The 25,565-nt window shown below is 36.5% G+C and overlaps 6 protein-coding genes across 8 annotated transcripts; 2 read left to right on the top strand and 4 right to left on the bottom strand.

The window, feature by feature from the left end:
* Positions 1 to 3,424: 3,424 nt before the first annotated feature.
* Positions 3,425 to 4,516, bottom strand: LOC111462524 (probable BOI-related E3 ubiquitin-protein ligase 2). Its single transcript, XM_023106117.1, has 2 exons — positions 4,123 to 4,516; positions 3,425 to 4,041 (listed from the first exon to the last, which is right to left on the bottom strand). The coding sequence occupies exons 1-2, from the start codon at positions 4,375 to 4,377 to the stop codon at positions 3,520 to 3,522; spliced, it is 777 nt and encodes a 258-aa protein (XP_022961885.1). The 5' UTR covers positions 4,378 to 4,516; the 3' UTR covers positions 3,425 to 3,519.
* A 2,446-nt stretch (positions 4,517 to 6,962) lies between these two features.
* Positions 6,963 to 10,010, bottom strand: LOC111462967 (prostaglandin E synthase 2-like; the record flags this gene model as incomplete). The annotated part of the gene is made up of 7 exons (XM_023106802.1): positions 6,963 to 7,057; positions 7,119 to 7,359; positions 7,455 to 7,622; positions 8,569 to 8,663; positions 9,231 to 9,309; positions 9,424 to 9,558; positions 9,785 to 10,010. Coding segments are annotated over 6 exons (870 nt in total), but the record flags the coding sequence as incomplete, so codon positions are not given.
* Positions 10,011 to 10,709: 699 nt separating this feature from the next.
* On the top strand, positions 10,710 to 12,806 carry LOC111462522 (DNA ligase 1). Of its 2 annotated transcripts, none has more exons than XM_023106115.1 (3): positions 10,710 to 10,956; positions 11,659 to 11,992; positions 12,096 to 12,806. In XM_023106115.1, exons 1-3 carry the CDS (start codon positions 10,873 to 10,875, stop codon positions 12,608 to 12,610), a joined length of 933 nt encoding a protein of 310 aa, XP_022961883.1. In that variant the 5' UTR covers positions 10,710 to 10,872; the 3' UTR covers positions 12,611 to 12,806. The 2 variants fall into 2 exon arrangements, with proteins under 2 accessions (XP_022961883.1, XP_022961881.1); XM_023106113.1 differs by having other exon boundaries at positions 11,659 to 12,004.
* A 152-nt stretch (positions 12,807 to 12,958) lies between these two features.
* On the bottom strand, positions 12,959 to 15,572 carry LOC111462525 (rac-like GTP-binding protein RHO1). Its single transcript, XM_023106118.1, has 7 exons — positions 15,117 to 15,572; positions 14,514 to 14,601; positions 14,306 to 14,415; positions 14,134 to 14,197; positions 13,637 to 13,701; positions 13,483 to 13,548; positions 12,959 to 13,395 (listed from the first exon to the last, which is right to left on the bottom strand). The coding sequence occupies exons 1-7, from the start codon at positions 15,213 to 15,215 to the stop codon at positions 13,294 to 13,296; spliced, it is 594 nt and encodes a 197-aa protein (XP_022961886.1). The 5' UTR covers positions 15,216 to 15,572; the 3' UTR covers positions 12,959 to 13,293.
* Positions 15,573 to 17,851: 2,279 nt separating this feature from the next.
* Positions 17,852 to 21,125, top strand: LOC111463020 (DNA-directed RNA polymerase I subunit RPA12-like). 2 transcript variants are annotated; one of them, XM_023106859.1, is made up of 6 exons: positions 17,852 to 18,028; positions 18,594 to 18,737; positions 20,139 to 20,179; positions 20,528 to 20,587; positions 20,678 to 20,734; positions 20,837 to 21,125. In XM_023106859.1, exons 2-6 carry the CDS (start codon positions 18,620 to 18,622, stop codon positions 20,909 to 20,911), a joined length of 351 nt encoding a protein of 116 aa, XP_022962627.1. In that variant the 5' UTR covers positions 17,852 to 18,028; positions 18,594 to 18,619; the 3' UTR covers positions 20,912 to 21,125. The 2 variants fall into 2 exon arrangements, with proteins under 2 accessions (XP_022962627.1, XP_022962626.1); XM_023106858.1 differs by having other exon boundaries at positions 17,853 to 18,028; positions 18,591 to 18,737.
* A 1,776-nt stretch (positions 21,126 to 22,901) lies between these two features.
* Positions 22,902 to 24,135, bottom strand: LOC111463019. The gene has a single exon (XM_023106857.1). The coding sequence runs from the start codon at positions 23,725 to 23,727 to the stop codon at positions 23,134 to 23,136; it is 594 nt and encodes a 197-aa protein (XP_022962625.1). The 5' UTR covers positions 23,728 to 24,135; the 3' UTR covers positions 22,902 to 23,133.
* Positions 24,136 to 25,565: the final 1,430 nt, after the last annotated feature.

Genomic DNA, 25,565 nt, shown 5'->3' with positions numbered 1-25,565 from the left:
AACATTCTTGATACGGATGTGAAAACCGTGAGGCTGATGGCTAATAGGCAAAAGTGGACAATATCTATTGTCGGTGATATTGTCATCTTTGGGCTTTCCCTTTCGTGCTTCCTCTCACGGCTTTAAAACGCATCTCCTAGAGAAGATTTTCATACCCTTATAAATGATGGTTTGTTCTTCTCCCCAACCAATGTGGAACATCACATTTTTCTTAATAGACGCGATTTAAAATCGTGAGACTGACAATGATACATAATCAGCCAAAGCGGACAACTTTGCAATTAAGAACATGTTTTTTTTTTTAGATTTTTGATCTGTATAAAAAAAAATTGTTGGTTGGTATATGTAGATTTTATTTTTGAAAAAAAAAATTCAAATATTAAAATTATTTAGCTTGCGAAATTGAAATTAGGAACTAACATGGTTGATGGACAATCCCACATGAGTAGGGTAATCATTCAACCATATATATATATATATATATATATATATATATATATATATATATATATCATGTTCACATGCCAATTTTTGACATATATACCAATATCACTAATGCCTTTAAATTATTTAATACAATATTCAATAATTGTTTATATATTTTTTTAATGTACTTTTATAAACTTATCTTGTCTCAAAAGTTAATAATTATTTAATTAAAAAATAATAAAAGTAAGAAACATATTAAGTTAATTAATGATGTTTAGCATGTGAGTTTAACATAATCCAAGATCCAAACAAATTGAAAACAAAAATTACTTATAAATATGCCAAAGTACAGATCATATGCTGTCTCCTTCAAGTTCATAAAGGGCATTTTTGTACTTTCATACCAAATCCATCGACTCTTTTGAATTATATCTTAGTCTCAAATCGACTAATAAACTTCTTACTCGAGATTATAAGGGTGTGAAAACTTCTCCCTTAGTAGACGTGTTTTAAAACTATGAGGCTGACGACGATACATAATGAGCCAAAGTAGACAATATCTGCTAACGGTGAACTTAAACTGTTACAAATGGTATCAGAGTCAAACATTGGATGATGTGCCGGTGAAGACGTTGGCTCCAAAAGGATGGATTGTTAGATTCTACATTGGTTGGAGAGGGAAACGAAAATTGTACAAACTTGTTCTTAGTATACGCGTTTTAAAATTGTGAGGCTGACGATGATACCATAAGAAATGAAACCACTAACAAGTGGCCGCTAAACCGCTATTTTAAATTTAAATATAAAATTAAACTAAATATTGAAAATTCAACGACCAAAATACAATCGAAAACAAATTATATAAATAATTATGTAATAATAAAAAAAATTAAAAAATTAAAAAATAAAATGATTGAAACAGTATGATGCACATGGCTAAGAAATATCATATGGGTTTTTGGTACTTTTTAATTATTAAAAAAACTTGAAATTAATGAACTTATTATATAAAATAATGTTTTTATTTATTTATTTATTTATTATTGCATTTTGGTGAGAAAGTCTATGGTAGTTAACATGATTTGCTAATTAATTAGATCCATTGCTTTTAATTACGGTTATTAAGGAAAATTATATGGTTTTAAGTCACTTTCAAGCACATGGCCTCTTCCTTAAACTCCTCAAAAATAAAATTAGCCATTAATGTCTGTGTTTGACTTATTGTATATATATAAATAAATAAATATACTATTAAATGTGAACTCGATATTTGTAGGAAAACTCGTTTGACTTTACGAATGATATATATATTAGAAAAATTAAATATAATTTGGTCAAATACGTACATGTTAGGACAATTAAATCCGGTAGCTTCATTCAATTAAAAACAAACATTTAGTTTTTCGAGCAAATATTTTTTATTAAGTCGACGATGAATCTAAGCGGTTAAAAGAGTCAGTCTTGATAACTGGAGTATTGATAGGAATACCGGGACCTCTCCATCAGCAAAGTCACGAGCTCTCTCTTGTAACCGGATATTGAGAGATTTTTTTTTTTTTTTTTTTAATGTGAGATTCGAGGAGGCTTGACTCGAGGCTCAAAACTAAGTCGACCTTCCCTTTGAAACCCCCTTGAATCTCACCTGTGAACATTTGAAACAAAAAGCTAGTTAGCTAGTTGTCTATCTTGCTTAGACACCAGATCGCTCGTGTCTGCTCCCATAACAACACAAGCTCGCTAGCTCCTCTCGGGAAATCGATGATTTGTGCTTTGAACGTGGCCACCATCGAGAGGACGAAAAGAAATATGAATCTAAGAACGGAGACGAAAAACCTAAATTTGATGAGGATGCTTCCTTCCTCATGTACATTTACATGTGTGCCAATGTTGGTTGTTTGGATAAGACCATTGGGAAGATCAAAGAAACCCTAGCAATTACAGAGACACTGAAGTTTAAAAGGTTGTGGATGTCAGAATTCACACATGTTCGTAAAACTATCCACTTCCTTCCAAGCATGTGCCATGCCTTCTTCTGTTCTTCAGTCGATCGAGATGCTCGAGATCAAATTTTGCTTATCATTTAGGCAACGACATGCTTCAACGCTAGCCACTTGTCGATAGTATATGTAGTACATACACGAGCTTGTTATTTGACTGATTCATGAACTTTTTTACTCATGAATACCTACTCTTTTAGGTGTCGTTTATAGCTCAACATCACTCGAGTCTATATCGATCAACTTCTATATACATATTTAATGGCTATCACTCAGACTTGTTGAATTGAACACCACCTTAACTTCTAAGAAATTCCACGTCTTGTTGGAAGACACCAACAAAGTCATCGTACAATGTTCACTTAATGTTGTGATGAGCTGTGACATATTACATTTCAAGGATATTGTACTTGTACCGATCTCATCTAAAACTTGATAAATAAATTAAATTTTTTTAAATTTTAGATACCAAGTGCATTGATTCCACCCATCCACTCCCGGCGGAACCAGGATTTATGATATGAAAACAAAAATCAGAATTCTATCTATGACACGTCAGGGTATGCATAATAGTAAGCTAAGAACCCGACCATGACAAACATTTCCAACGCGTTGGCTGTTGCTACGATTGTTTAAAGGACAAGACAACTATTTTCACTATAGACACGAGGGCTAGCGGACACGGAGCAAAGGCCAAAAAAGTCCAAATTGAAAAGAAAGGCAATACATCTAACAAAACTAACCGAAGCTCACGTTAGTAAATGGGTTTAGTCTTTCATAGACGAATACTTTAACTAAACCATCAGTTTAGTCAGCTCGATTTTAAAAGAAAGTTTAAGTTAGCTCGATTTTGATCTATCAAGTCAAATCAAGTCATAAAATGCATCATGAGGATCGTATCCAAAAGACTTATGGTGAAGAACGAGTTGCATCCCTACTAAGCCGACCTCCCCAAACCCGAATCCATCCCGAAAAAATTGATGCGAAAATCTGCATGTGTTCTAATTATTTCTCAGTTTATTCACTTAAGAGTTTGATTATGATTATTAAGCCTAAAAGGGAGAAAAAAAAACATGTTTTGTTGTTGTGTCGGTCAGCTGAAAAGCACTTCCAGGGTTGCCTTCTTTACAGAACGACAGACAGGACAACATTCCAGAAAAGCTTCACAGTACTCGCACGAACAGAGATGTCTACAAGGCAGAAAAAGCACACATGGATTCCTGTTTCTGCAGCTCTTGCAGCAGCTCAAACTGCCACGGCCGCCATTTTCGCCTCCTTCCTCTGTTTTTTCCTCTGCTTCTGGGTAGTGTGATTCTGCATCTTCGCCGCCATTATCACTGTTTTTTCCCATAATTTGTCTCTCATTAGCTTCTTCCAGCTTGCTGCGAAGCCTCATAACAATGGCTTCTTGTGAATTAGCCATTCTTTGCCATTTCTCCTTCTCTGTCTCTGTTTTTTTTAGCCTCTCTTCGAGCTTCCTTCCTCTTCTAATGGCGACTGCTAAATTCTCTTCCTTTTCCCTCATGACCTTCCACCCTTCTCTTTCTGCTTTGCTTAATAATGCTTTCATTTCTTCCTTCCTCTGTTCTTCTATTGCTTTTCTTAGCTTTTCCTTCTGCATTTACACTCAATCAAGCTAGTTTATTTGGGAATATAAAACAGAGAAGGTACTAGAAACTGGGTTTTGGGTGCTTGCCTGAAAGTGGAGGAGGAGGTCGATCTCTTGGTTCTGTAGCTCGAGCTCGGAATTCAAAGCCGCCATGGATGAGGAAGAAACAGAGGATAGAGAGGAAGAAGAAGGTGGCGGCGGCGGCGGCGGCTGAAAATCTCCGTAATGGAAATGGAACTGGGTTTGTTGAGGATTGAGATGGTCGAGGAAATTAGGAAATGGAGGAAAACTTCTATGTTGAAACGTGAAATTCTCCGAACAAAACCCAGATGGAGCAGCCATGTTGCTGAGCTAAAGCGACTTGAAACAGGGGAAGGTCTCGTTTCCAGAAACAGGGGATGGATGATGCTGGGAAAAGAGGAGGGTGTGGGAGGGTTACATAAATACCGATTTCTTTGAGGACTAAATAAAAATAAGTGATTTGAAAGAAAGAAGAAATTGTCAGTTTAGTTATGGGGAAAACTGAATATTAATAGAATAACCCCTCTCTTTTTAATTATCAATAAATATATTTATTAAATTACAAGTTTAATTTTTGTAATTTGTAATTACCTAACTATTTAGTCTTAAATGATACATTTTTAAATGTTTTATTTTGTATTTTTATCTTAATATTTTTTATAATTTATAAATTTACTAGATAAAAAAAAAAAACACGAGGACGGGTGAAAAGGAGAAATGCACCAGTCCCAACAGAGATAACTATTAACGACTCGTAATTTAAGAACGGGAATTCAAAATCTAAATTTTTTCTAAATGCTTAAATTTAAATGTTTTTTAGAAGCCAATTTGACATAAATATTAAATTTAAAAAATGAAAATGTGTAATTTATTAAATTTTTATATTAAACTATTAACGACGACGTTTTGAAGGAATTCGGAACATCGAACTTGGTATACGCGTTTCTAGTTTCTTTGCCACGTGGGTGTGTTTCCAGCCACACAATCTCTTTCCCTCCCAATTTTATTTTATTTTTAATTTAATTTATATTATTAGTTTACTATTTTTCTAACATTTTCAAAACATTTTTTATTTTAACAACTTTTGCAAATTAATAATTCCAATGAATTTTAATATTTATTAAGATAAATTAAATTTAGATATCTGAAATTAATAATTCCAAGCGGTATTTTAATTTTTCTAAATTTACTTTTATTGATCATTTATCAGCTTTAAAATTGGATAATGTTTTTCATTTTCTAATAAAAAATATTGATACTTTTCTATATTTCTGTTTATTTATTAAAAAAATAAATGTTAAGGTCCCATGTATCTACCTATATTCCTATTAAAAGTCGAATTTCCAGAGTGGCATATTTGCCCACGTGCTTAGATGAAATACCCACGTGCTAAGTAGGACCCATCCAAAACGATGGTATGCCCCGCCATTTCCAAGTTATCCGACGTGTCGTTTCTCAACCCAAAGTAGCAGTTCAATGGTGTCTTTTTGTGCAATAAGTTTTCCACGTGTCAAAATAGAGTTCTATATCATTCCTAATTTTTATTATTTGTAATATATCAATTTTGAGGCTGAAATTGTTCATTAAAAATTGTTTGAAATTAATACTTAAAATTTCTTATGAGAAATTCGATCTCTGTGTAAAATAAAAAAGGGCCAAAATATTAGTTAATGATATATTTAATTAAAGGTAATAAATAACTCATTAATCTATATTAAATTTCTATTTATTAATTATAAATTATTATATAATTAATTTTTATTATAATTAAATCATACATCTAATTATTATTATATTGTACTTGCTTTGTTGGTTGGCTTTCATTTAATAGGAACTTGATTAGTATTACTTTTAATTTAATTAACTTGCACCTTAAGCTTGGATATATACGATTATTAGTTTTGGTAGAGAAATTCAACAATCAATTTTGTTAATTAAGACTTAATTATGTGCAAAGCTTTTTTTAATTAAATTACTGAGTTATGACATAATTTAATTATTGTTTGTTAAAATATTTGGATTTGTAGAGAAACTTAAATACATCATTCAAAATTGATTGGATGCATTTAGAGAAAAACAAAATTAGTGAGATAATAAATATTTTGTAGGCTAGGGGCCTAATACATACAAAATTGAAAAATTGAAAAATCGAAAACTTAATTTCAGTTTAACAAGTGTGAGATCTCACATTAGTTAGAGAGTAGGACGAAACATTTTTTATAAGGGTATGAGAACCTCTCTAGCATACACGTTTCAAAAGTGTGGGACTAATGGCGATACATGACGAGCTAAAGCAAACAATATCGACTAACAGTGAGTTTAGGTTGTTACAACAAGTTAGTTACTTCCATGAGCTCTTCTAGCCTATATATTCCCGGCACTAGAACGTTCCCTACCTCATTGGTTCTTTTGAGCTGTTGGACTCAATATTTCATTCCATTCACTTCGAGATCATGGAATAAACCTCTCGCACATAACTAGGGGAGCCATTAAAAGGTGTTGAAGCCCGAAAATGACAACTATCCACTAACCATAGTCAGATCTCAGCAAGGAAAATGTTGCTAAATTTAGGCCACCCCAACCAAAACCTAAATGGCAACCTAATTTAGTAGGTTATAATTGAGGGAATACCTCAGCCAGAACACAGAGGACCAACCTTCAAGCTATTTATGACCACCAACACAAGTGAAGAAGGACAGTTTCTAAGGTGGTGATATCACTTTCCACCTCCTCCAAGCGTCACATTATCAGTAAAAAGTTGGAGTTGAGTAGCAGAATAAGAAGTATGGGAAGTATTGAAGAGGAAGGTAAAGGCATATCATGGAGTTTGAGATCTTAAAGCTGTTCTAACCTACAACTTATGGCTATTTTTACAGTGAATTCTTTTAGGATGTGTGTATGTTTCATCTACTATTTGGTTCACCGAGTAATGCCTTTCAGCCTATAAGAGACAAGACACCAAATTCAGACCCTTCAATCATCTGAAAGGACAAGAGAAATCGCAATTTGCAACACGGATCTAGCAGATTGTTTTCACAGACAAGCTTTTAAGATCTCACGTCCTATATTGTCTGATATTTTTCTATAACCTAGCAAGACATTGAGTAATATTGACAAACAAAAACTATAAATTGTACTAACTTACGGAATCAATCCTTGCAGATTCTCCCACATCTTTCTCCATTCTAGTATACCATTCACCAACTCTTGTATGTTCTACCATATCTTTTCCAGATTGAAGGTATCTGATCGGTCTCGAGACACCAAAGACAGCAAGATCAGCTAAATTAGGATTTGATCCACCTATTCAGAGACAAATATGTAGTAAAATGGAACTGTTCCTAAAAACCTTTAACTTATTTTCAACTGAACAGAATCGTGAATGAATTTAAGCATACCGAGAAACCGACGGTCTTTCAGGGCATACACCCATGTTTCTGCAGCTCCATATAAGGCTTTGCATTCATCGGTGATGTTATGTTTCTCTTTCAATTTCTTGGAAACAAAACACATGGCTGTAGCCCCGCCATACTTTGCTATTACCCTTTGAGTGAAAGTAAAATTTCCTGCACCAAATTGAAGTTATGCAGGCAAGTCAGGCACTCATGAAAATATTCCATTACTTGAGAAAAATGATTCCAGCTTAAGAAGCTTTCTTCTGCATGTAATAATAGGATAAAAGTAAGGAAGATTACAAAGTGAATATGTAGTTACAACATTGAGATAGGACTGAAGATATATAAACTTAGCAGTTAACATGTAACGACTCAAACCCACCGCTAACAGATACTATTTTCTTTGGATTTTAGATTGTGAGATTTTACATCAGTTGGAAAGGGGAACGAAGCATTCCTTATAAGGGTGTGGAAACCTCTCCTAGCAGACGCGTTTTAAAAACTTTGAGGAGAAGTTTGAAATGGAAAGCCCAAAGAGGACAATATCTGCTAGCAGTGAGTACAGCTCGCTGAGACTACTTCAACTCTGTCCCAAAAGCATTGACGCACCATTCTCAGCATACAGCTATATAGACTGCCAACATGTATGATTACAGAAAATTGAGACTCTATGCATGTACTAGATACATTTCTGAGCCATATCAACCTGCTGCTGAGCATAGCATTTTAGAGACCATTGCTCATCCATCACTATATTCTCTAATTTTAAATCTAGCTCTCTAGTCGATAAACACAAAAAATAGAAAAATAAACATATAACATTTTGTTGGATCAAGCCTATGTCTAAATGAGCATAAAAATCAGTTCCCCAACTATCATGGCCCATACGAACACAGTGTTCGTATGAGTTGAAATTTACCTATTTCAACATAATAAGAAAGTGAAAATTAAATTTTATAATTTTGAAACTAACAACCCCCAGCTAATATATAATTCAATGTGATAAGACAAGATAACAACTAATTTGGGAAATAAACAATAAAAAACACGGTAAAATATGATATAACTATGCGATAATGCCAGCTAAAATAGTTCATAAAATGATCTATTATCATACCATGTGAGGTTATGTAATTAAAAGACTCAAGAGCCTCTTTGTAATTTCTGTATATGTTTGGCGATAAAACATGCACCAGGTGATTATCCACCCACCTACACGGAAAGACATGCTCATCCATCAGTCGCATATGCTACACAGAAATGATGAAACACATATTAGTCGGTCAAAATTCTCTAACAGCCCAAGCCCAAGCCCAAGCCCACCATCAGTAGATATTATCCTCTTCACGAGCTTCCCTCAAGGTTTTAAAACACGTCTTCTATGGAGAAATTTCCACACCCTTATAAGGTATGCTTCTTCAACCATTCCCCTCAATGTGGGATCTCATAATCCACCCATTTGGGGGACAACGTCCTCACTAGCACATCACCCAATATCTGGTTCTGATATCATTTGTAACACTCTAAGCCCACTGCTAGCATATATTGTCCTATTTGGGTTTTCCCTTCAAAGGCTTCCCCTCAAGGTTTTAAAACCCGTCTTTTAGGGAGAGGTTTTCAAACCCTTATAAGGAATGTTTCATTCCCCTCTCAAACCAAGGTTGGATCTCACAAATTCTTTGGTAGGAAAGACTTTGTTTGCCTCGAAAATCTAATGGGTCCATAGAAAAGCTGCTAGAAAAAAAAATGTAGAGAGCCTTGAGATGTAAAAAAGTATACCCAAGCCATTTCCTCTCTTCTTCTGAGATCGAGGCAGAGTTCTCAGGATGAATTCTTTGGTACAGCTTATCAATTATATCTGTACAATCAAAACAGGCCAATTATTAGAACTACTCTAATTGAAAACATTGCAACATGACCAAAGAAAAATTAAAATCTCCATTTTTCCTAGTGATTTCGGATCAGAACGAACCTGTAGAATCTACCATCTGCACACCATCAACCATCAGAATTGGCACCTTCTTGTACTCAGACCACTTAATCTCCTTCTTGAAGATAGGAATCACCTCCACAACTTTATAAGGAACGTTGTAATAGTCCAAGAAGGCTGAAGGGAAGAGATGCAATAGAATTGAAACTTCACAATAAGAACTCTAGCTTAAGCTCAAAGTTCGATTCATTCAAGTTAATGAATGATCTAATGTCCATTCCCATAAACACGTGAGAAATTGCTTCTCATCCACATAATTATTAAACCTAAATAATAGTTGTTCATTTCAATCCACCTAGAACTTCATATTCTGAAAATTCCTCAACGATGTTAGGTTAAATACCTTTAACTTCGTTGCAGAACGGGCAAGCCTCGTACAGGTAGAGAACCACATCCTTGGGTACGAACGAGGGACGCGATGAGTCATTAACCACATCTTGAGCCAAAGATGAAGAGGCCACAGAGATGCACCGAACATTTCCAGCAACTTTCCGAACAGAAGAAGGATAATACAAACCAAATTGATTCGATCCTTGCGAGAAACACCGAATATTCGATCCAGTACACGTTCAGTGCACTGCCGATTGGCGGAGGACCCACCGATAAGTGGTGGCGGTAACGGCATCACCACTTACAATTCCGTTGAGTACATGAACTCCTTTAATCCTTCGCATGGCAACCAAGATCACACTGGAAGTCGGATTCCCTTGCAGGGGTTTGGAAAGGAGGAATTGGTATGATTCCAGCCGTTGATGTAAGGATGGTGCACAGTATTACGATGATTCGCGAAGCAGTAGATTACATCTCGTCGGAACTTTCCTACCTGCGTATGGGAACGCGTCAAACAGCCGGCTCCATACAATTGAATTTCCCAAAAAGCCCTTTAAAAATCTCAAATTCTCTTTTTTCTTTAAAGGAAAAATCATTTTTACAATTTTACTGATAATTGGCATAAATTGTTTTAATTGATAAATTTCAATATTTACAAAATTATTAGAAAATTTTAAAAATAAATTTAAATGAACGAAATTAAAATTTTAATTAATTGAAGACATAAATTTCATTAATTTATTTTTTTTTAAAATGCCAAATCTAACTTATAAATGATAAAATTCCGATATTATCAATTAAAAGTTAAAACATGATAAAAGGCGTAAAAAAGCTACAAATTTCGGAAGAAGAACGGGAAGGGTAAAATAGGTATTTACAGTCGAAAGGCGGTAGATCGGCTCTATAAATAAAGTGCCTCCCCCGTTTTCGAAGCCGCGTAAGAGTCATTTAGGTTTTCCAATTTGCCGCTCCAAAGAAGTCTTCTTCGTTCTCCGCTAGGGTTTTCATCGCAATACCGTCTCTTCTGTTTTTCTCAAATCTGAACTTCGATTCTCCTCTTTCTTTCAAATCTTCGCCGAACCCTCCCCATAATAGACACAGATGTCTCGTTGTTTTCCTTACCCACCTCCTGGTTACGTGAGGAAGGTGGCTAGGACCGAGGCGGCCTTGATCGAATCGATTAAGGTTTGTTTGAGCTATTTGGTTGGTTTTGATAATGTATGCTGAATTCAATTGTGTTCTGATTCCAATTGATTGCGAAATCTTCTTGGAATTGGTAACTTTTTGGATAGGGGTATATCTATAATCAGGAACGGCTTTTTGTTTTCCTCTAATTTTTGCGACGATGGGGGAAGAATGGATTTGGGTTCTCTTGTTACGATGTGCGAGATTTTTTGTACCCTAATAATTGGATTCTGATTTCGGATTATTTGGAGTTCAGAGTGTGTAGATGGTGGTTTGGGGTTCTGATAGTTGCATGTCGTACAACTCGTTCTTAGATCTTGTATGGATATTCGGCCTTTGGATCTCGTCATGGTTTTCTAAATGCCCTTAAACTCCGTTCCTTTTGCTTTCAAATGGATTGTTCTCTACAATTTTAAAAGGAAGATATTTAGGGTTTCCCGTAAGCTAATTAACGTGAACCCTTTTTTGGGAATTTTTCGTACAACCTTCAATCCACGATATCCTTAGACATTTTAATACACGATGTGAATTTACGTATTTGCTACTTCAAATTTATGATTATCTGTGTCCAGATGAAATACTCCTTTACTATAGGAATATCTACCCTTTTGAAGGGTTGCATTTTATTAGTAAGGCATGGTTGACATGTTTGGTGCTTGCGTCGTCTACTCTGTTTTAAATGGTTATTCTGGTGCGTTATAGCTCCAATCTGAAAGACGACAGCACAAGACTGATAGCAAGAAAGAGAAAAGTAAGCACAAGAAAGAAAAGAGCAAGGACAGGAAACACAAAAGCAAAGAACGTAAGGAAAGAAAGGAAAAATCTTCCCGTAGCTTGAATGATCAGAAACAGAAGGCATGCGTAAAAGAGGCCAAGGATCGTCTAGAGGGAACCAAGGTTGAAGCAGAACAATTAGAAAAGAGTGGTCTCACTGAAGAGCATGGACAACCAGTATGGCCTCATAGTCCTGGCTACTTGTCTGATGGAACTCAGATCAACCATAAGAGGAAAAGGGATTCACTACAGCCTGATGAAGGTTGTAAACCTGGTGTGTTCTCTTTATAGATAATAGTCTCACTTATGAAATAAATTCTCTTGGCCACTTGAGCAAACGCTAATATGTTATTGATTTCAAACAGGAAAAGTAATTCGGATCAAACTGGCTTCTTCACTAAGCCAGCAAGAGAATTCATCAGCTGGCAGTGAACAGACGTGTTCTGTATCTGGTCGTGATTGCTCTCGTGATGAAAACAGCTCAGTTGTTCGGCGATCAACTTGCTTTGCCAATTCTGAAACGGCCCTTGCTGTCAAGGATTGCACATCTTCTAAACCTAAGATCAAAGACCCTCCTCCGCATGCTGTCAAGGAAATTAGCTCACTAGGTAATGTTATGTCATTACCACGTACCAGAAGCCCTGTTGAATCTGCTTACGAGGCCTTGTTTGAGAAGTGGGTACCACCTCCACTTCAGTTGGAGCAACAAATGGATGATGAAGAATGGCTCTTTCCAACCGAAAAGCAAGATGGACGAAGTTCAAAGACCAATGAAGCCTTCAGTTCTATTCCCAGCTGTAGAAGTTCCAGTCTGTGGCCGAGAGGACAATATCTTGCCGATGCCGATGTTTATTCATTGCCTTACACGATCCCATATTGATTTTGAATTCTTTACTCGCAGAGATGTGTACAGCCAGTAGGAACAATAGTCTTCGCGTTATAATTGGTTTAGAATCAAATATAATTGACATTCAATTTTGTTCTCTCCTGTGAGACAATGAACAGGCATGCTTTGGGGATGTGATGCAAGTGTAAATTCTTAGTGTTGATGCTATATATAGCAGCTTTTGCCTTAAGATTTTGTTCATATCCATTTTTGTTTATGCCAAGAACATACTGATCCATCAATTCTTGAAAGTTTAAAACTAAATTTTTATCGCTTTTTGAGATCATTGGTTGTAAATTTATTGGGAAAAGTTGAAGATTCAATTTATGTTTGACACATGAGCTTTCAAAGGAATGGAAATAGACAATATAATGTTAGGAGTACTAAACCATGTTCATGTTCATGCCCAGGGAGCAGTTCTTTTAGGTATCTCATTAATACATGAACAAATTCAAACAGAGAAATTGGGGGGTTAGCAATGTTGGTGGTCATCGCTAACAAACAGATTGCAAAATAAGAAACAAACATCATCCATCACTGTTCTATTTGCATCTTGGAATGTCAGCTTGGGGCCGTATCCTTGGGATGACATGGGATTAAAGATATGCTGAGAAAAAGGCGAGTACATATGAAGTTGTCGTTCCTTCGGCACGAGCAAAAGCATATTCCTTCCGCAATCATAACACCGAACAGACAGACTGCGACTTCTTCTTCTTCTTCTTGGACTTGGGCGGCTGGAGCACCACTTTAATGGCTGCATCGAACACTGCTTTCACATTCTGCATCAATAAACCATCCAACATAATCCTTCAATAATGTGTGCACTCATACGCAAACCAAAAACAGATGGGTATCTATCATCATGCCTGCTGGGTTTTTGAACTGCACTCAATGTATGCTGGGGCTCCGATAGTTTTTGTCAACTCCTCTCCCTACAGTCAGTAAATAACACAGCATATTCAACCAAAAATCGCCTTCGTACATGTGCTAACGAATGTAGTTATGAAGGTATTTATTTACCTGAACAGTGGTAATGGGCACCGCACCAGGGTGGTCTACAAAGAACTGCTTGTCATCCCGAAGATCTAAGAACGAAACACAGTGAGGTGAATTGCAAGATTATACACTTATGTGATGACAATGATGATACTTACATCGCACATAAGGAAGGTGGAGAATTTGAACTTATGATCTCTTAGAGAAAGTAGTGATGTTTTAACTCAGTTATTCTCGTATTGGATGGATGGATGGATGGATGGATGGATACGACTCTTGAGAAAAAAAATTCTTTCAACACGAAGAACTTGTGGATGGATGGATGTGCACACATCTCGGGTTGTGGCTCTTTAGGCTTTTCAACTTACTTCAACTAGGGAATGGCATGCAATGTGAAGAAAACGCTCTCGCTAACTTACGAAGGGTGGTGTTGAGGATCAGGATTAACTAACTATCTTGAAAATCAGAACTAACCCACTACTCTACTAAAGCTGACTTCAAAACGAATAAATAATTCTTACCAAGTTTAGTTCCAACAAGAACTATTGGAACACCAGGTGCATAATGTCTCAATTCAGGAATCCACTGTGTGAAAATGTAAAAAGGGTCATCGGCAAAGGTATAATTTTAGCATATAAACAGTTAATATCGAGCTAGCTAGCATAATAATCAACTTCATCTACAGCTTGCTACCTTCTTGGCAACATTTTCATAGCTGGCCTTGCTTATGAGAGAGAAAGCAAGAATAAAAACATCAGCACCTCGATAGCTCAGTGGTCTTAATCTATTGTAATCCTCTTGACCTGTTCAAAAGAGTAACTTCAAATCCCTTCTAAACATTAAATAAAATGATCAAATAGGCTATTGGGCGGAGAAATTAGAACTCTCATCATGTGGTTACCAGCAGTATCCCATAATCCTAGGTTGACCGTGTTCCCATCAACCACCACATTGGCACTGAAATTGTCAAAAACGGTAGGCACGTAGTCCTGCAAATTAAGCGTTAACGGGTGCATTGTTATCCAAAAACGCGCATTTCGGGCAGAAATTGAACCCCACAAGCTCAAATCAAGGCTTACAACACACCAACAGTTTTCAGATACGAATTATTCGAGTAATATAATGTATCATCATCATCATCCAAGCTCGCTTAAATGCTTTAAAACAATAAGATACACGAAACAATAGTCTTCGAAAAAAGGAAATCCGGAAATTTAATCATTCTTTTTGCTCCCATTCAAATCATGCCATGAAAAACTAAAAAAGGCAACGAAGTAGGCTTGGCTAAAGGAATAATCAAGAACATTTCCCTCTTAAATATCCTACAAAATAGAAAACCATCATTATTTCCTTCTTCCCGTGGTTCTTCCACAAGATCCAATAAAACTTTCTAACAACAAGCAAGCGAGAATAAGAATGATGTTATCGAAAATAAAAACACACTCGAGACCTCAAAATTGCAGGAAAACAGAAGAAACGAAAAGAAAGAAACAAAGAAACTCACCGTGGGGAAAGTGTTGCTCGTATACGAAATCAACATACAGGTTTTACCCACGGCACCATCACCAACCGTTACGCACTTTATAAACCTGGACGCACTCATCTCGAAGCACCAGATCCGAAACACGAAAACTACAATGCCTCGCTCGAAGTGGGCGTTCCCTTGCTCTCCTCCCTCAGAATCGATCGTTCATCAGGGCCAGCAAAAAGAAAGAGAAAATCAGAAAATCAACAGTAATCCATCGAGGATATTGAAGATAGAGAGGAATCAAAGAGAGTGGAGGATCTGAATTCTTGAAAAGGGAGGAAAATGGGGAATGCAGAGTGGAGAGATCCCAAATTGCAGGAGCCAGAGAGAAAGAGAGAAAGATGGGAGGAAAATGGGGTTATTTTGAAAGAAATGAAATGCGGTTGAAGCGCTCGCCCGCCTTCCCCACCTTCTGCCACCAATCCCTTCCCCTCTACCACAAATAACCCACTTTCTCTCTCTCTCTCTCTCTCTCTCTCTCTCTCTCTCTCTCTCTCTCTCTTAATTATATAATTTTCTTTTTATTATTTACTCCACTCACAAAAATAATATGATTCCTAAAAATAAATCTTTAAATATTAATGTAATTTTCAAATTTCTTTATTTTACTTTTTAAATTTTTATAATACTTAATTTTAGACCGGAGGAAAATAGCAGCTCGACTCTTTACCCCGGCCCAGATATGGATTTTTGATCGAGCCCCCTATTGTACTAATGTCTATATCCCACATCGCTCGTAGCCCGACTAGCCTGCTAGTGCCAGTGGGAATTCTCCCATTCCATTTAAATGGGGAAGGTTTCCACATCCTTATAAATATGGGAGGTCACAATCCACCCCTCCTTCGGAGTCCAGCGTCCTCGTTAGCACTCTTCCTTCCTTCAATCAATGTGGGACCATCCTCAAATCCACTCCCCTTGAGGGCCCAGCGAGAAGCCTGACACATCGTCGTCCAGTGTCTAATTCTAATACCATTTGTAACAATTCAGGCCCACCGCTAGTAGATATTGTCTCTTTTGGCTCTCCCTTTCTGGCTTCCCTTCAAAGCTTTAAAACGCGTTTGGTAGGAGAAAGTTTCCACACCCTTATAAATGGTGGGTTGTTCTCCTCCCCAACCAGTGTAGGACATTACACTCCATCTAATTTATTATATATAATCAAAGTAGGGATCAAAATAATTAACAAATTTATGATTTTAGTGACTAACATTAATATTTTATATTAATAAAATAAAATATAGCAATCTTGAAAATATGATGATTAAGAAAGGTTTAATATTGTTAATTCCATTGTTATTTTATGAATTTTATTTTAAAATTTTAAAATTATTATTATAATTATGTTTACTTATTTTTATTTAATTATTATCATTATTGAAAAATGAATGGAACGTGGCCAGCATAAGGTGGTAGAATGGACGTGCGTTTCTTGATATAAATAAATATTTTATTTTTTAAATCCATTCGAAAACCAATTATTAACATTTTTCATACCAAAAATAAAAATAAAAAAACATTAATTCTTCCCCTCAATAATTAAAATTATCTTAAAGTTAAACCCGCTTATAAATAATTTGTTTGGTTGAATTTTATCTATTTTTTTAAATTATTAACCAATTTTAAAAAATATAAAAAAAAATATGCAAAGCATAATAGTCTTCAATTTATTTATTAAAATATGTTCTAAAAACAATGTATATTAAAATAAACAACAAAGTATTTTAATTAGTGTTGAATATAAAATAAAAAAAATAAAAAAAAAACTTTTTATCCCCTAGTTTTGGTTTACTAATTTGAGTTTTTACGCAATATTTTAATATTTGACATGCCAAAATGTTACTTAACTCATATATATATATCATTAAAATGTGAGATCTTTAAGAGGGAAACGAATTATTCTTTATAAGAATGTAAAAACATCTCCTTAACAAACATGTTTTAAAATTGTGAGATTGATGAAGAAACGCAACGAACCAAAATGAACAATATTTGCTAATGGTGGGCTTTGAAAGTTACAAATGGTATCGGAGCAGGTGTTGGGCCCTAGAGGCAGATTGTGATATCGAAATTCATAAAAATAATTTTTATTTTAAAATGTACTATATTAATAATCAATTATTAAAGTTGAAAGTAAAATATGTATATATTAATAAACGAAAGGCAAAATAGATATTTAAATATTCTCGACAAAATTTTAATGGAAATTAAAACTGTAATTGAATATTATTTTATGGTAAAGGATAAGGAAAATAAGGTATCATGTGAAAATACAGAAAAGGACAAAAGGAAAGGGAATGAGTCAGCAAATTGAATCGCGCTGATTGCGCGGAACCACTCACGTGACTCCCAAACGGCGCTTCGGAATTCGGGATCCTCCTCACGTGCTAATAAATATTATTATTATTTTCAATTTTATTTTTTTGTTGTATTTATTTATTTATTTGTTTTTATTTTTAGTCTATAGATTCGCTCTTTAAATAGTTTGGGGAATTTTTGTTCTCCATGTACAGCCAAACACAAATAAACGTAACTATTATAATTAATTATGTTTCATTAAAAAATAATTAAATATATTGGAAAAATATTTTATAGAAATACGAAGGGAAATAATCAAGTGCGAGTGGTTCCAATAGGCCCGGCCCAATAATGGCATTTTCGAAAATAACGTAAAACTCTGTTTTATGAAGAAAAAATTTATAAAAAAAAAAAAAAACGAATGCTAAACCCTACTTGGCGCCTTCTCTTCCCGGGGACTCTGATTTTCAGACCCATCGTTTTTTCTTGCCGGCTCGTCACTCACCGCCGCTGCCGCTGCCGCTGCCTCCGCCGCTGCCTCCGCCGCCGTTCGCTGTAGCTGTTCTCTAAATCTCGTCCCGACAAGTCGTCTCTAGGTAAATAGTAAACCATCTTCGTTGTTTCTCTTCTATCGATGTCGACTGAAATTGGTTGCGATGATTTTTGAATGAAATCGAAATTTTGATTGGGAGTCTGGGAGTTTGGATCGTATTTTCGCGCGGTTCGGTAGGTCTCCACACATTCGGTTCGGTCCCAGAGTTGAATGGGCGAACCCAACCGAACCAATTTCCAGTGCAGTTTCCGGAGGGTTTAAGCTTCCAAAACCATATTGTTTTCGTTCTGCTTTAGCAAGTTTTCTTTAAGGTCGATTGTTTATCCATTTGTCCGCCCAGCTCAGCTATCTTTGGCTATCCACCGTTTTCTTCCACTGGTAGCTCGCCCCTTTTCGACAATAAATCTGGGGAAGCTCTTTCTTGGGCTTGATTAAATTGTGCTTACTAATTCTTATGAGGAGCCCCCTTGTGGTTTCGGCTGCAATTTTTCTTTTTATATTCTTTTTCGTTTGGAGTTTTAGCCTTGTTTTGGTCTCTTATTTGTTGTAATTGAACTTCTTATAATTGTGTTCTAACTATTTTTTTTATGGACATTGTTTGTCAGAAGCGCTTGGGGAAGCAGCAAGGCCATTTATGGCTTATTCTGGTGGACATGACTTCTTGTTTTGCAACTTGTGTGGAACCATGTTGTCATTCAGCTCAACGAAATATGTAGAGTGTCCTTTGTGCAAGTCTAGGCGAAGTGCAAAAGGTGAACATACACATCGGAGTTAATCTTATTCACTTTTAGTTTTTCATTTTGGGTAATTTAAACATTCGAGTACACATTACTTACATGAATGAGTGCTTAATTTGTAGTCTAGTTCACTTTTTTCTTCATGTTTATGTAGCTAAAAATGTGAAAAGCATGATTATTTTGTCATTTTCTATCTCAAGTTTCGATTTTCCTTTTTAATCTTTTTACTAGAACTGAGTTGTGCAGGTTGGTTTTTCTTTAATCTATCAACTTAAATTTAAGATGATTTTGGTAGTATAATTTTTATTCTGCTCACAAACGTTTATCAAGAATTTTATAAGGGCCGATAGTTAGGGAGGATTATGGGTCCTATTGTCTTACACTTCCTTGGCTTCATTCTCCTTTGCCATAAAGGTTATAAGTCTCGGTTATATTCACACCAAGAATTCCTTTCTTAGAGAAGCCTAGATTGTTGACATGGTATCATGCTCGAAAGAGAGAATATCCCAAGTTTTGGGGAAGAACTATGGAAAAACCATCTGGACCCGTAGCTTGGCCTTGACTAAGACTAGAAATAGCCCTTGGAACTTTATGCTAAATAAAAGCCTGCGGCATATGTTATTCGGCTGTAGAGATAGAATTCCAACACAGACGGTGGAAGATTGTGTGGTCCTCTCAGAAAGACTTAGTGAGGTAGACTGCTGGGGTTTTGACAATTGGAGCCCTCAAATTCAGAAGGAAGCTGATCATGATTTTGAAAGCTTGTTCTTCAAACTAGCAAGATGGACCTTCGAAATTTTGATTTGATTTCAAACCAAATGTTGTAATAGACTAATAACAATGAAGGCTGCGTGTGAAAAATGTTTCTTTAGATTTGGCAGATGGAACCTCTGCCTTCTCATACCTGAGCTTGCTTACAATTACATGAAGAAATTGTAATTACAATTACCTGAGTTCTCTGAGAGTTCTTTCAAATGAAATCAATGATTTCTTGACCACAATTACATGAAGAAAGTGAGATAGCTATAACAATGTCTGTGGAACCAAGTACTAAGTACTAACAGCTAACCAGAGACTGAAAATTATAGAACTCATTACAATTCTCAGGCTGGTTAGTCTTATGCAAGGGCCCAAGTGCCATCATGATTTCCCTGAATATTGTTCTATGCATCTTGAAGTTGGTTTTCTGAAGGATATATATATGTATCAAATCATTTTAAAATTTGTGGGCCTTGCTTTATTTTTAATGGTTTTGTTGAAAGAACTATGCATCTTATCATCTTTGCATATTGAAATTGAATCATGATTTGAGGCATCGAAGTTGTGCAAATGCAGTTGAGAAGCTATTCTTATAATATTTCATGCACTCTTTTAGTAAATATCTTTAACCTGCGTGTTGTGCGCGGCTTATTTCAGAGATCGTCGGCAGAGAAATAAGTTACACAGTTACTGCTGAGGTATGTCTCTTGAAGCATAAACATTATCATCCCCATGCTTGTTCTATTTCTAGCTCTAAGACATCCCAGCAACATGTCATTCCTATGCTTTTGAACTTTAGGATACTCTGAAAATTTGCTAAGATTGTTTCTGGATGAATTTACCTATATGATGATTCTCCACGCTCGGCAGATCAATAAGCCTACCTAACCCCTGAAATTCATTTTGGGTCGATATCCTCTTGCGGTGAAAAGTTTTAGTATAAGCAAAAGTTCATATGATCTAATCTTGATAAGACCCCTTCTATTTGATTGCCAGACATCCAAGAAATGATTTAGTTTTTGAAATCTTCGTGTGACGATTCGCAGGAAATTAGAAAGCAGTTGGGAATTTCATTGATTGATGAAGAGAAAATGCAGCTATCAAAGGTAGTAGGAGAAAAAGAAGTGTATGGTACAAGTATTCTGCTTGAAACGTGTAAGTAGTAGGCACTAATATGAAGCTGCCATGTTTGACAGGAAAGGAGGAGATGTGAGAAATGTGGGAATGATGAAGCTTGGTTTGAGAGCAGACAGGTACTTTTCATACCAACTCATAAGCCCCCGCCCTTTAGGCTCTCTCTTTTATTCCCATTGGAAAGAGTCCCAAGTTTGAGTGTGGTTTCAATAAAAATGCAGATGAGATCGGCTGATGAAGGGCAGACCACCTTTTATACCTGCACCAAGTGCCATCATCAGACCAGAGAGAATTGATCCTCCACATAACATTATAAAATATGTATGCTTCACCATAGTTCGTCTTTTATTCTTTAGGGGGCAGCAAAGTCCTTGAGTTAGGATAGCTCTAACGCCGTCCAAAAGCTTAAATTTGACGAATTTTGTTCATTACGACGATCTCGCTCTAGATGAAGTAATTTTATTTTTAGTTTTCTGTTTAACAAGTATGCTTATTCGTTTTTTTTTTTTTAATGTTTATTCATTTTTGTGTTGTTCGATGCTAAATTTACCCTGATAAGTTTAAGTTTTTTATGAATCGACATTACTATTTGAGGAAGTTGAGAAAACTCAAAGCTTTGAAGGTCTACTTGTTCGAGGGCTCAAAGGGTACACTTGTTCGAAGACTCAAAGGGTACTTCCTGGATGCCTTGCAAGTGATTCATCCTTTGTGTTTGCTCAACTTCCTTAAACCCTTCGATAACAGTCCTCGTTGCTGGGACCTTCTTGATCACAAATCCCTTCCCGCATCTTTGTGGATGCGGGCTCAAAGGGTACACTTGTTCGAAGACTCAAAGGGTACTTCCTGGATGCCTTGCAAGTGATTCATCCTTTGTGTTTGCTCAACTTCCTTAAACCCTTCGATAACAGTCCTCGTTGCTTGGACCTTCTTGATCACAAATCCCTTCCCGCATCTTTGTGGATGCGGGCTCAAAGGGTACACTTGTTCGAAGACTCAAAGGGTACTTCCTGGATGCCTTGCAAGTGATTCATCCTTTGTGTTTGCTCAACTTCCTTAAACCCTTCGATAAAAGTCCTCGTTGCTGGGACCTTCTTGATCACAAATCCCTTCCCGCATCTTTGTGGATGCGGGCTCAAAGGGTACACTTGTTCGAAGACTCAAAGGGTACTTCCTGGATGCCTTGCAAGTGATTCATCCTTTGTGTTTGCTCAACTTCCTTAAACCCTTCGATAAAAGTCCTCGTTGCTTGGACCTTCTTGATCACAAATCCCTTCCCGCATCTTTGTGGATGCGGGCTCAAAGGGTACACTTGTTCGAAGACTCAAAGGGTACTTCCTGGATGCCTTGCAAGTGATTCATCCTTTGTGTTTGCTCAACTTCCTTAAACCCTTCGATAACAGTCCTCGTTGCTGGGACCTTCTTGATCACAAATCCCTTCCCGCATCTTTGTGGATGCGGGCTCAAAGGGTACACTTGTTCGAAGACTCAAAGGGTACTTCCTGGATGCCTTGCAAGTGATTCATCCTTTGTGTTTGCTCAACTTCCTTAAACCCTTCGATAACAGTCCTCGTTGCTGGGACCTTCTTGATCACAAATCCCTTCCCGCATCTTTGTGGATGCGGGCTCAAAGGGTACACTTGTTCGGACCTTCTTGATCACAAATCCCTTCCCGCATCTTTGTGGATGCGGGCTCAAAGGGTACACTTGTTCGAAGACTCAAAGGGTACTTCCTCTTCCCGCATCTTTGTGGATGCGGGCTCAAAGGGTACACTTGTTCGAAGACTCAAAGGGTACTTCCTGGATGCCTTGCAAGTGATTCATCCTTTGTGTTTGCTCAACTTCCTTAAACCCTTCGATAAAAGTCCTCGTTGCTTGGACCTTCTTGATCACAAATCCCTTCCCGCATCTTTGTGGATGCGGGCTCAAAGGGTACACTTGTTCGAAGACTCAAAGGGTACTTCCTGGATGCCTTGCAAGTGATTCATCCTTTGTGTTTGCTCAACTTCCTTAAACCCTTCGATAACAGTCCTCGTTGCTTGGACCTTCTTGATCACAAATCCCTTCCCGCATCTTTGTGGATGGATTTCGACGAGATGTGACATACAAGGGTTGTTGAAGTGCTCTAAAGGAGTTGGGCCTCGAGTTCGAGGGTGTCGAATCAAGGAAGTTGTTATTTGGTTTGAAGGCTCCAAAAGGAGTTAAGAGCCTCACAATCAAAGGGAGGTTACTTATTCGAGTGTTTCGAGTCTCATATTAGCTTCTAATTAACAAAATATAAAATATATATAAACATAAACAAACTAATGTACTACCTTCTTTATTGGACTTACACAAACCCTAATTGCTATAATAAACATAAAGCAATCTCCTTAGACCAAAAAATGCAGGCGGAGATTTCAGGATTTGGTCTGTGCACCTCCATTTTCATAAAAACCAAGGAGGTCATCAAACCCTTACAAAAACAGGAACAAAAATTAGCCGGAAAGTTCAACTAAACCACTAATTATACTACAATTCTTCATCGGAGGCGCAATAATCGCCTGAGGTTGTCGGTTGCTCCGGCATCCACTCCGGCGGCCTCCACATTACAACTCATCTCCCGCCTGAGAGTGAATTTCGGAAGCGGAACGCTACTTGGCGGCGGCGAAACGCCGAACGCTGACCCCGAAAATTCTGTCTCAAAACGCCGGCCACCTTCTCTCGGCGGCGCCGACGACCGTAATCCTAAAACTCTCCATAAATCTTTAGGTACGTGGCTCGGCTCCGGCCCCAGTCGATTCGTGGAATCAACGATCATAAACTCCGCCGTCGATTTCAACGCCGGAGGCCCTCTACTTCGTTTAATTGGTTTTGATTTTTTTGGGGTAAGAGACTGATCTCTGGATTTCGTACCCTTTGGGCGGCACGACGGCGGGGCCCCGACTGCCGTAGGGGGAAACGGACGGCGGGGCAGAGGGAGGAGAGGCGGTTGCTGGCGGAGGCGGTGACTATAATTTGGGACGGCCGGCGGAGGGACGTTGAGAAGACCGTCGTGGACGGTGGCCGGAAAGAAATTTCGGGATTTTAAACTGCGAGATCTCTCAGCAGAAAATGGAATCAAAACTCCCTCCATTGCTGCAATTCACAAAGATCTGAACCTGAAAAATTCAAAACTCTATCAAATACACAAGATCAACAAGCTACAGTTACACAGAAAAAAAAAAAAAAAACAGAGTCCCAATTGAAACTAAAACTTCTGAAATTTACAACAAATTCGCAAAAAGATTGAATTTTGTGAAGAATTTCGTATGGATTTGAACAAACAAAAACTGGGATTTCTTGTAAAACATAAAAAAAATACAACCCAGAATCGAAAAAGTTAAAAAAACAAATATTTGAATGGATATTATGGGATTTTCAGCAACCCATTTACAGAGGATTTTGGAGAGTCTTTGTTAGAGAAGATTTCATGGGTTTTTTGCTTCGGATTCATCTCTTTATAGAGCTTTGATGTTTCTTGGACGGCAACGGCTACTTTTTTTTTAATTATATTAATTTGGAGATATTTTTAGTTCTTTATTTACCATTGGAAAATGGGGAATTAACGACAGGATTTGCAGAGCCACCGTCTAGGTCGGTTACCGTCCGTTTGATTATGGCCGTTGGTTATAGCCGTTGGACCCAATCTGACCGTTGATCTCATCTTCATCATCCTCGGTTTCTCAATTTTTTTTTTTGCATACGTATTTTGTACGACATTGTGGGACCCATATATTTCCTTTAAATTAATTTTCTTTTATATTTATTTTAATATTTACATTCTCCGAATTAACCTTTAAAAAAAAACCATCCTTCTCCTTTTCTGTTTCCTTTTTGGTCATTTTACAAGTTCTTTTTCCTATTTTACATAAAAAAATTTACTTAAAAGTAAAACCTAATTTCAATTTTTTTATCCAACTCACTAATTTTAAAATTATAAATTTACCCTTTTTAATTTTACCATTTTTAAAATTTACACATTTACATGCCACAAAATATAAATTTTTTGATCCATTAAATGTAAAATTAAATTTCTTTGAAATTTGAAATTTTCAAACCAAACAAAAAAAAATTAAAAGTAAGACTAAAACGATCGAATTTTGACCTAAAAAAAAAAAAGAGTTAAAAACGATGTAGCAAACGATTCTACGAGAATCTTATTTTTAATGAATAAGATGGAAAAACTTTTTTTAATATAATAAAAAAAAAACGGATAAATTAATAAATTTTAAAATTTTAAAACTTTACTAATTAGAGTCGTCAGCATTAAAGTTAGAATATTTTATTAAATTATTAAATTTGTCATCACAAAAAAGTAGAGCTTGCTTTAACCTACTTTGATCACCTTTTTTATCACCTTTCTTATGCATGAAGGATGCTATAAATAATGCCAGATATGTCATTGAATGTGATTCAATACGCATCGATAAAATATTTGGTTCGTCAACCTACGATTCTTGTTGAACAATTTTACTATCGAACGTCGTGTAGTAGAGCTGCTAAGGTAGCCGATACATTGACATGTAAGCTTTTATTAGCATACTATCCTCGAAAAATTTCTCGAGTACTCGAGAGGTACTCGAGAGGAGCGGGACGGTTGCCACGTAGGAATGTAAACTTTATTAGCATATGCAAGGGCGGTGGGTCCCATGGTTTCAATTATTAGTTTCCATTTCTCTTTTTTATTTTATTATTACCCATATATTTGTTTATGGACACGTGAGAGTCACGCGCTCCCTAAAGAAGATCACCAACTTTGGAGTGTAACTTTGTTGGGCTGAAAGTGGAGTGGGCCCAGGCCCACTATGCATTTGTAATGTAGCCCATAAAGCAAATAATTGCTAATTATGGAACCTTTAAAAATGGGAGCATACTTCCAAAATTCCAACTCAAAGTGGTTGAAGCAGATGGTGACCACTCCAGCACTCACAC

Source organism: Cucurbita moschata, unplaced genomic scaffold (genome assembly GCF_002738365.1).
Source record: "Cucurbita moschata cultivar Rifu unplaced genomic scaffold, Cmos_1.0 Cmo_Scf00027, whole genome shotgun sequence".
In the NCBI taxonomy this organism is placed as follows: domain Eukaryota; kingdom Viridiplantae; phylum Streptophyta; class Magnoliopsida; order Cucurbitales; family Cucurbitaceae; genus Cucurbita; species Cucurbita moschata.
Note: the sequence above shows the minus strand (reverse complement) of the source record. Positions and strands in the feature narration are given on the sequence as shown.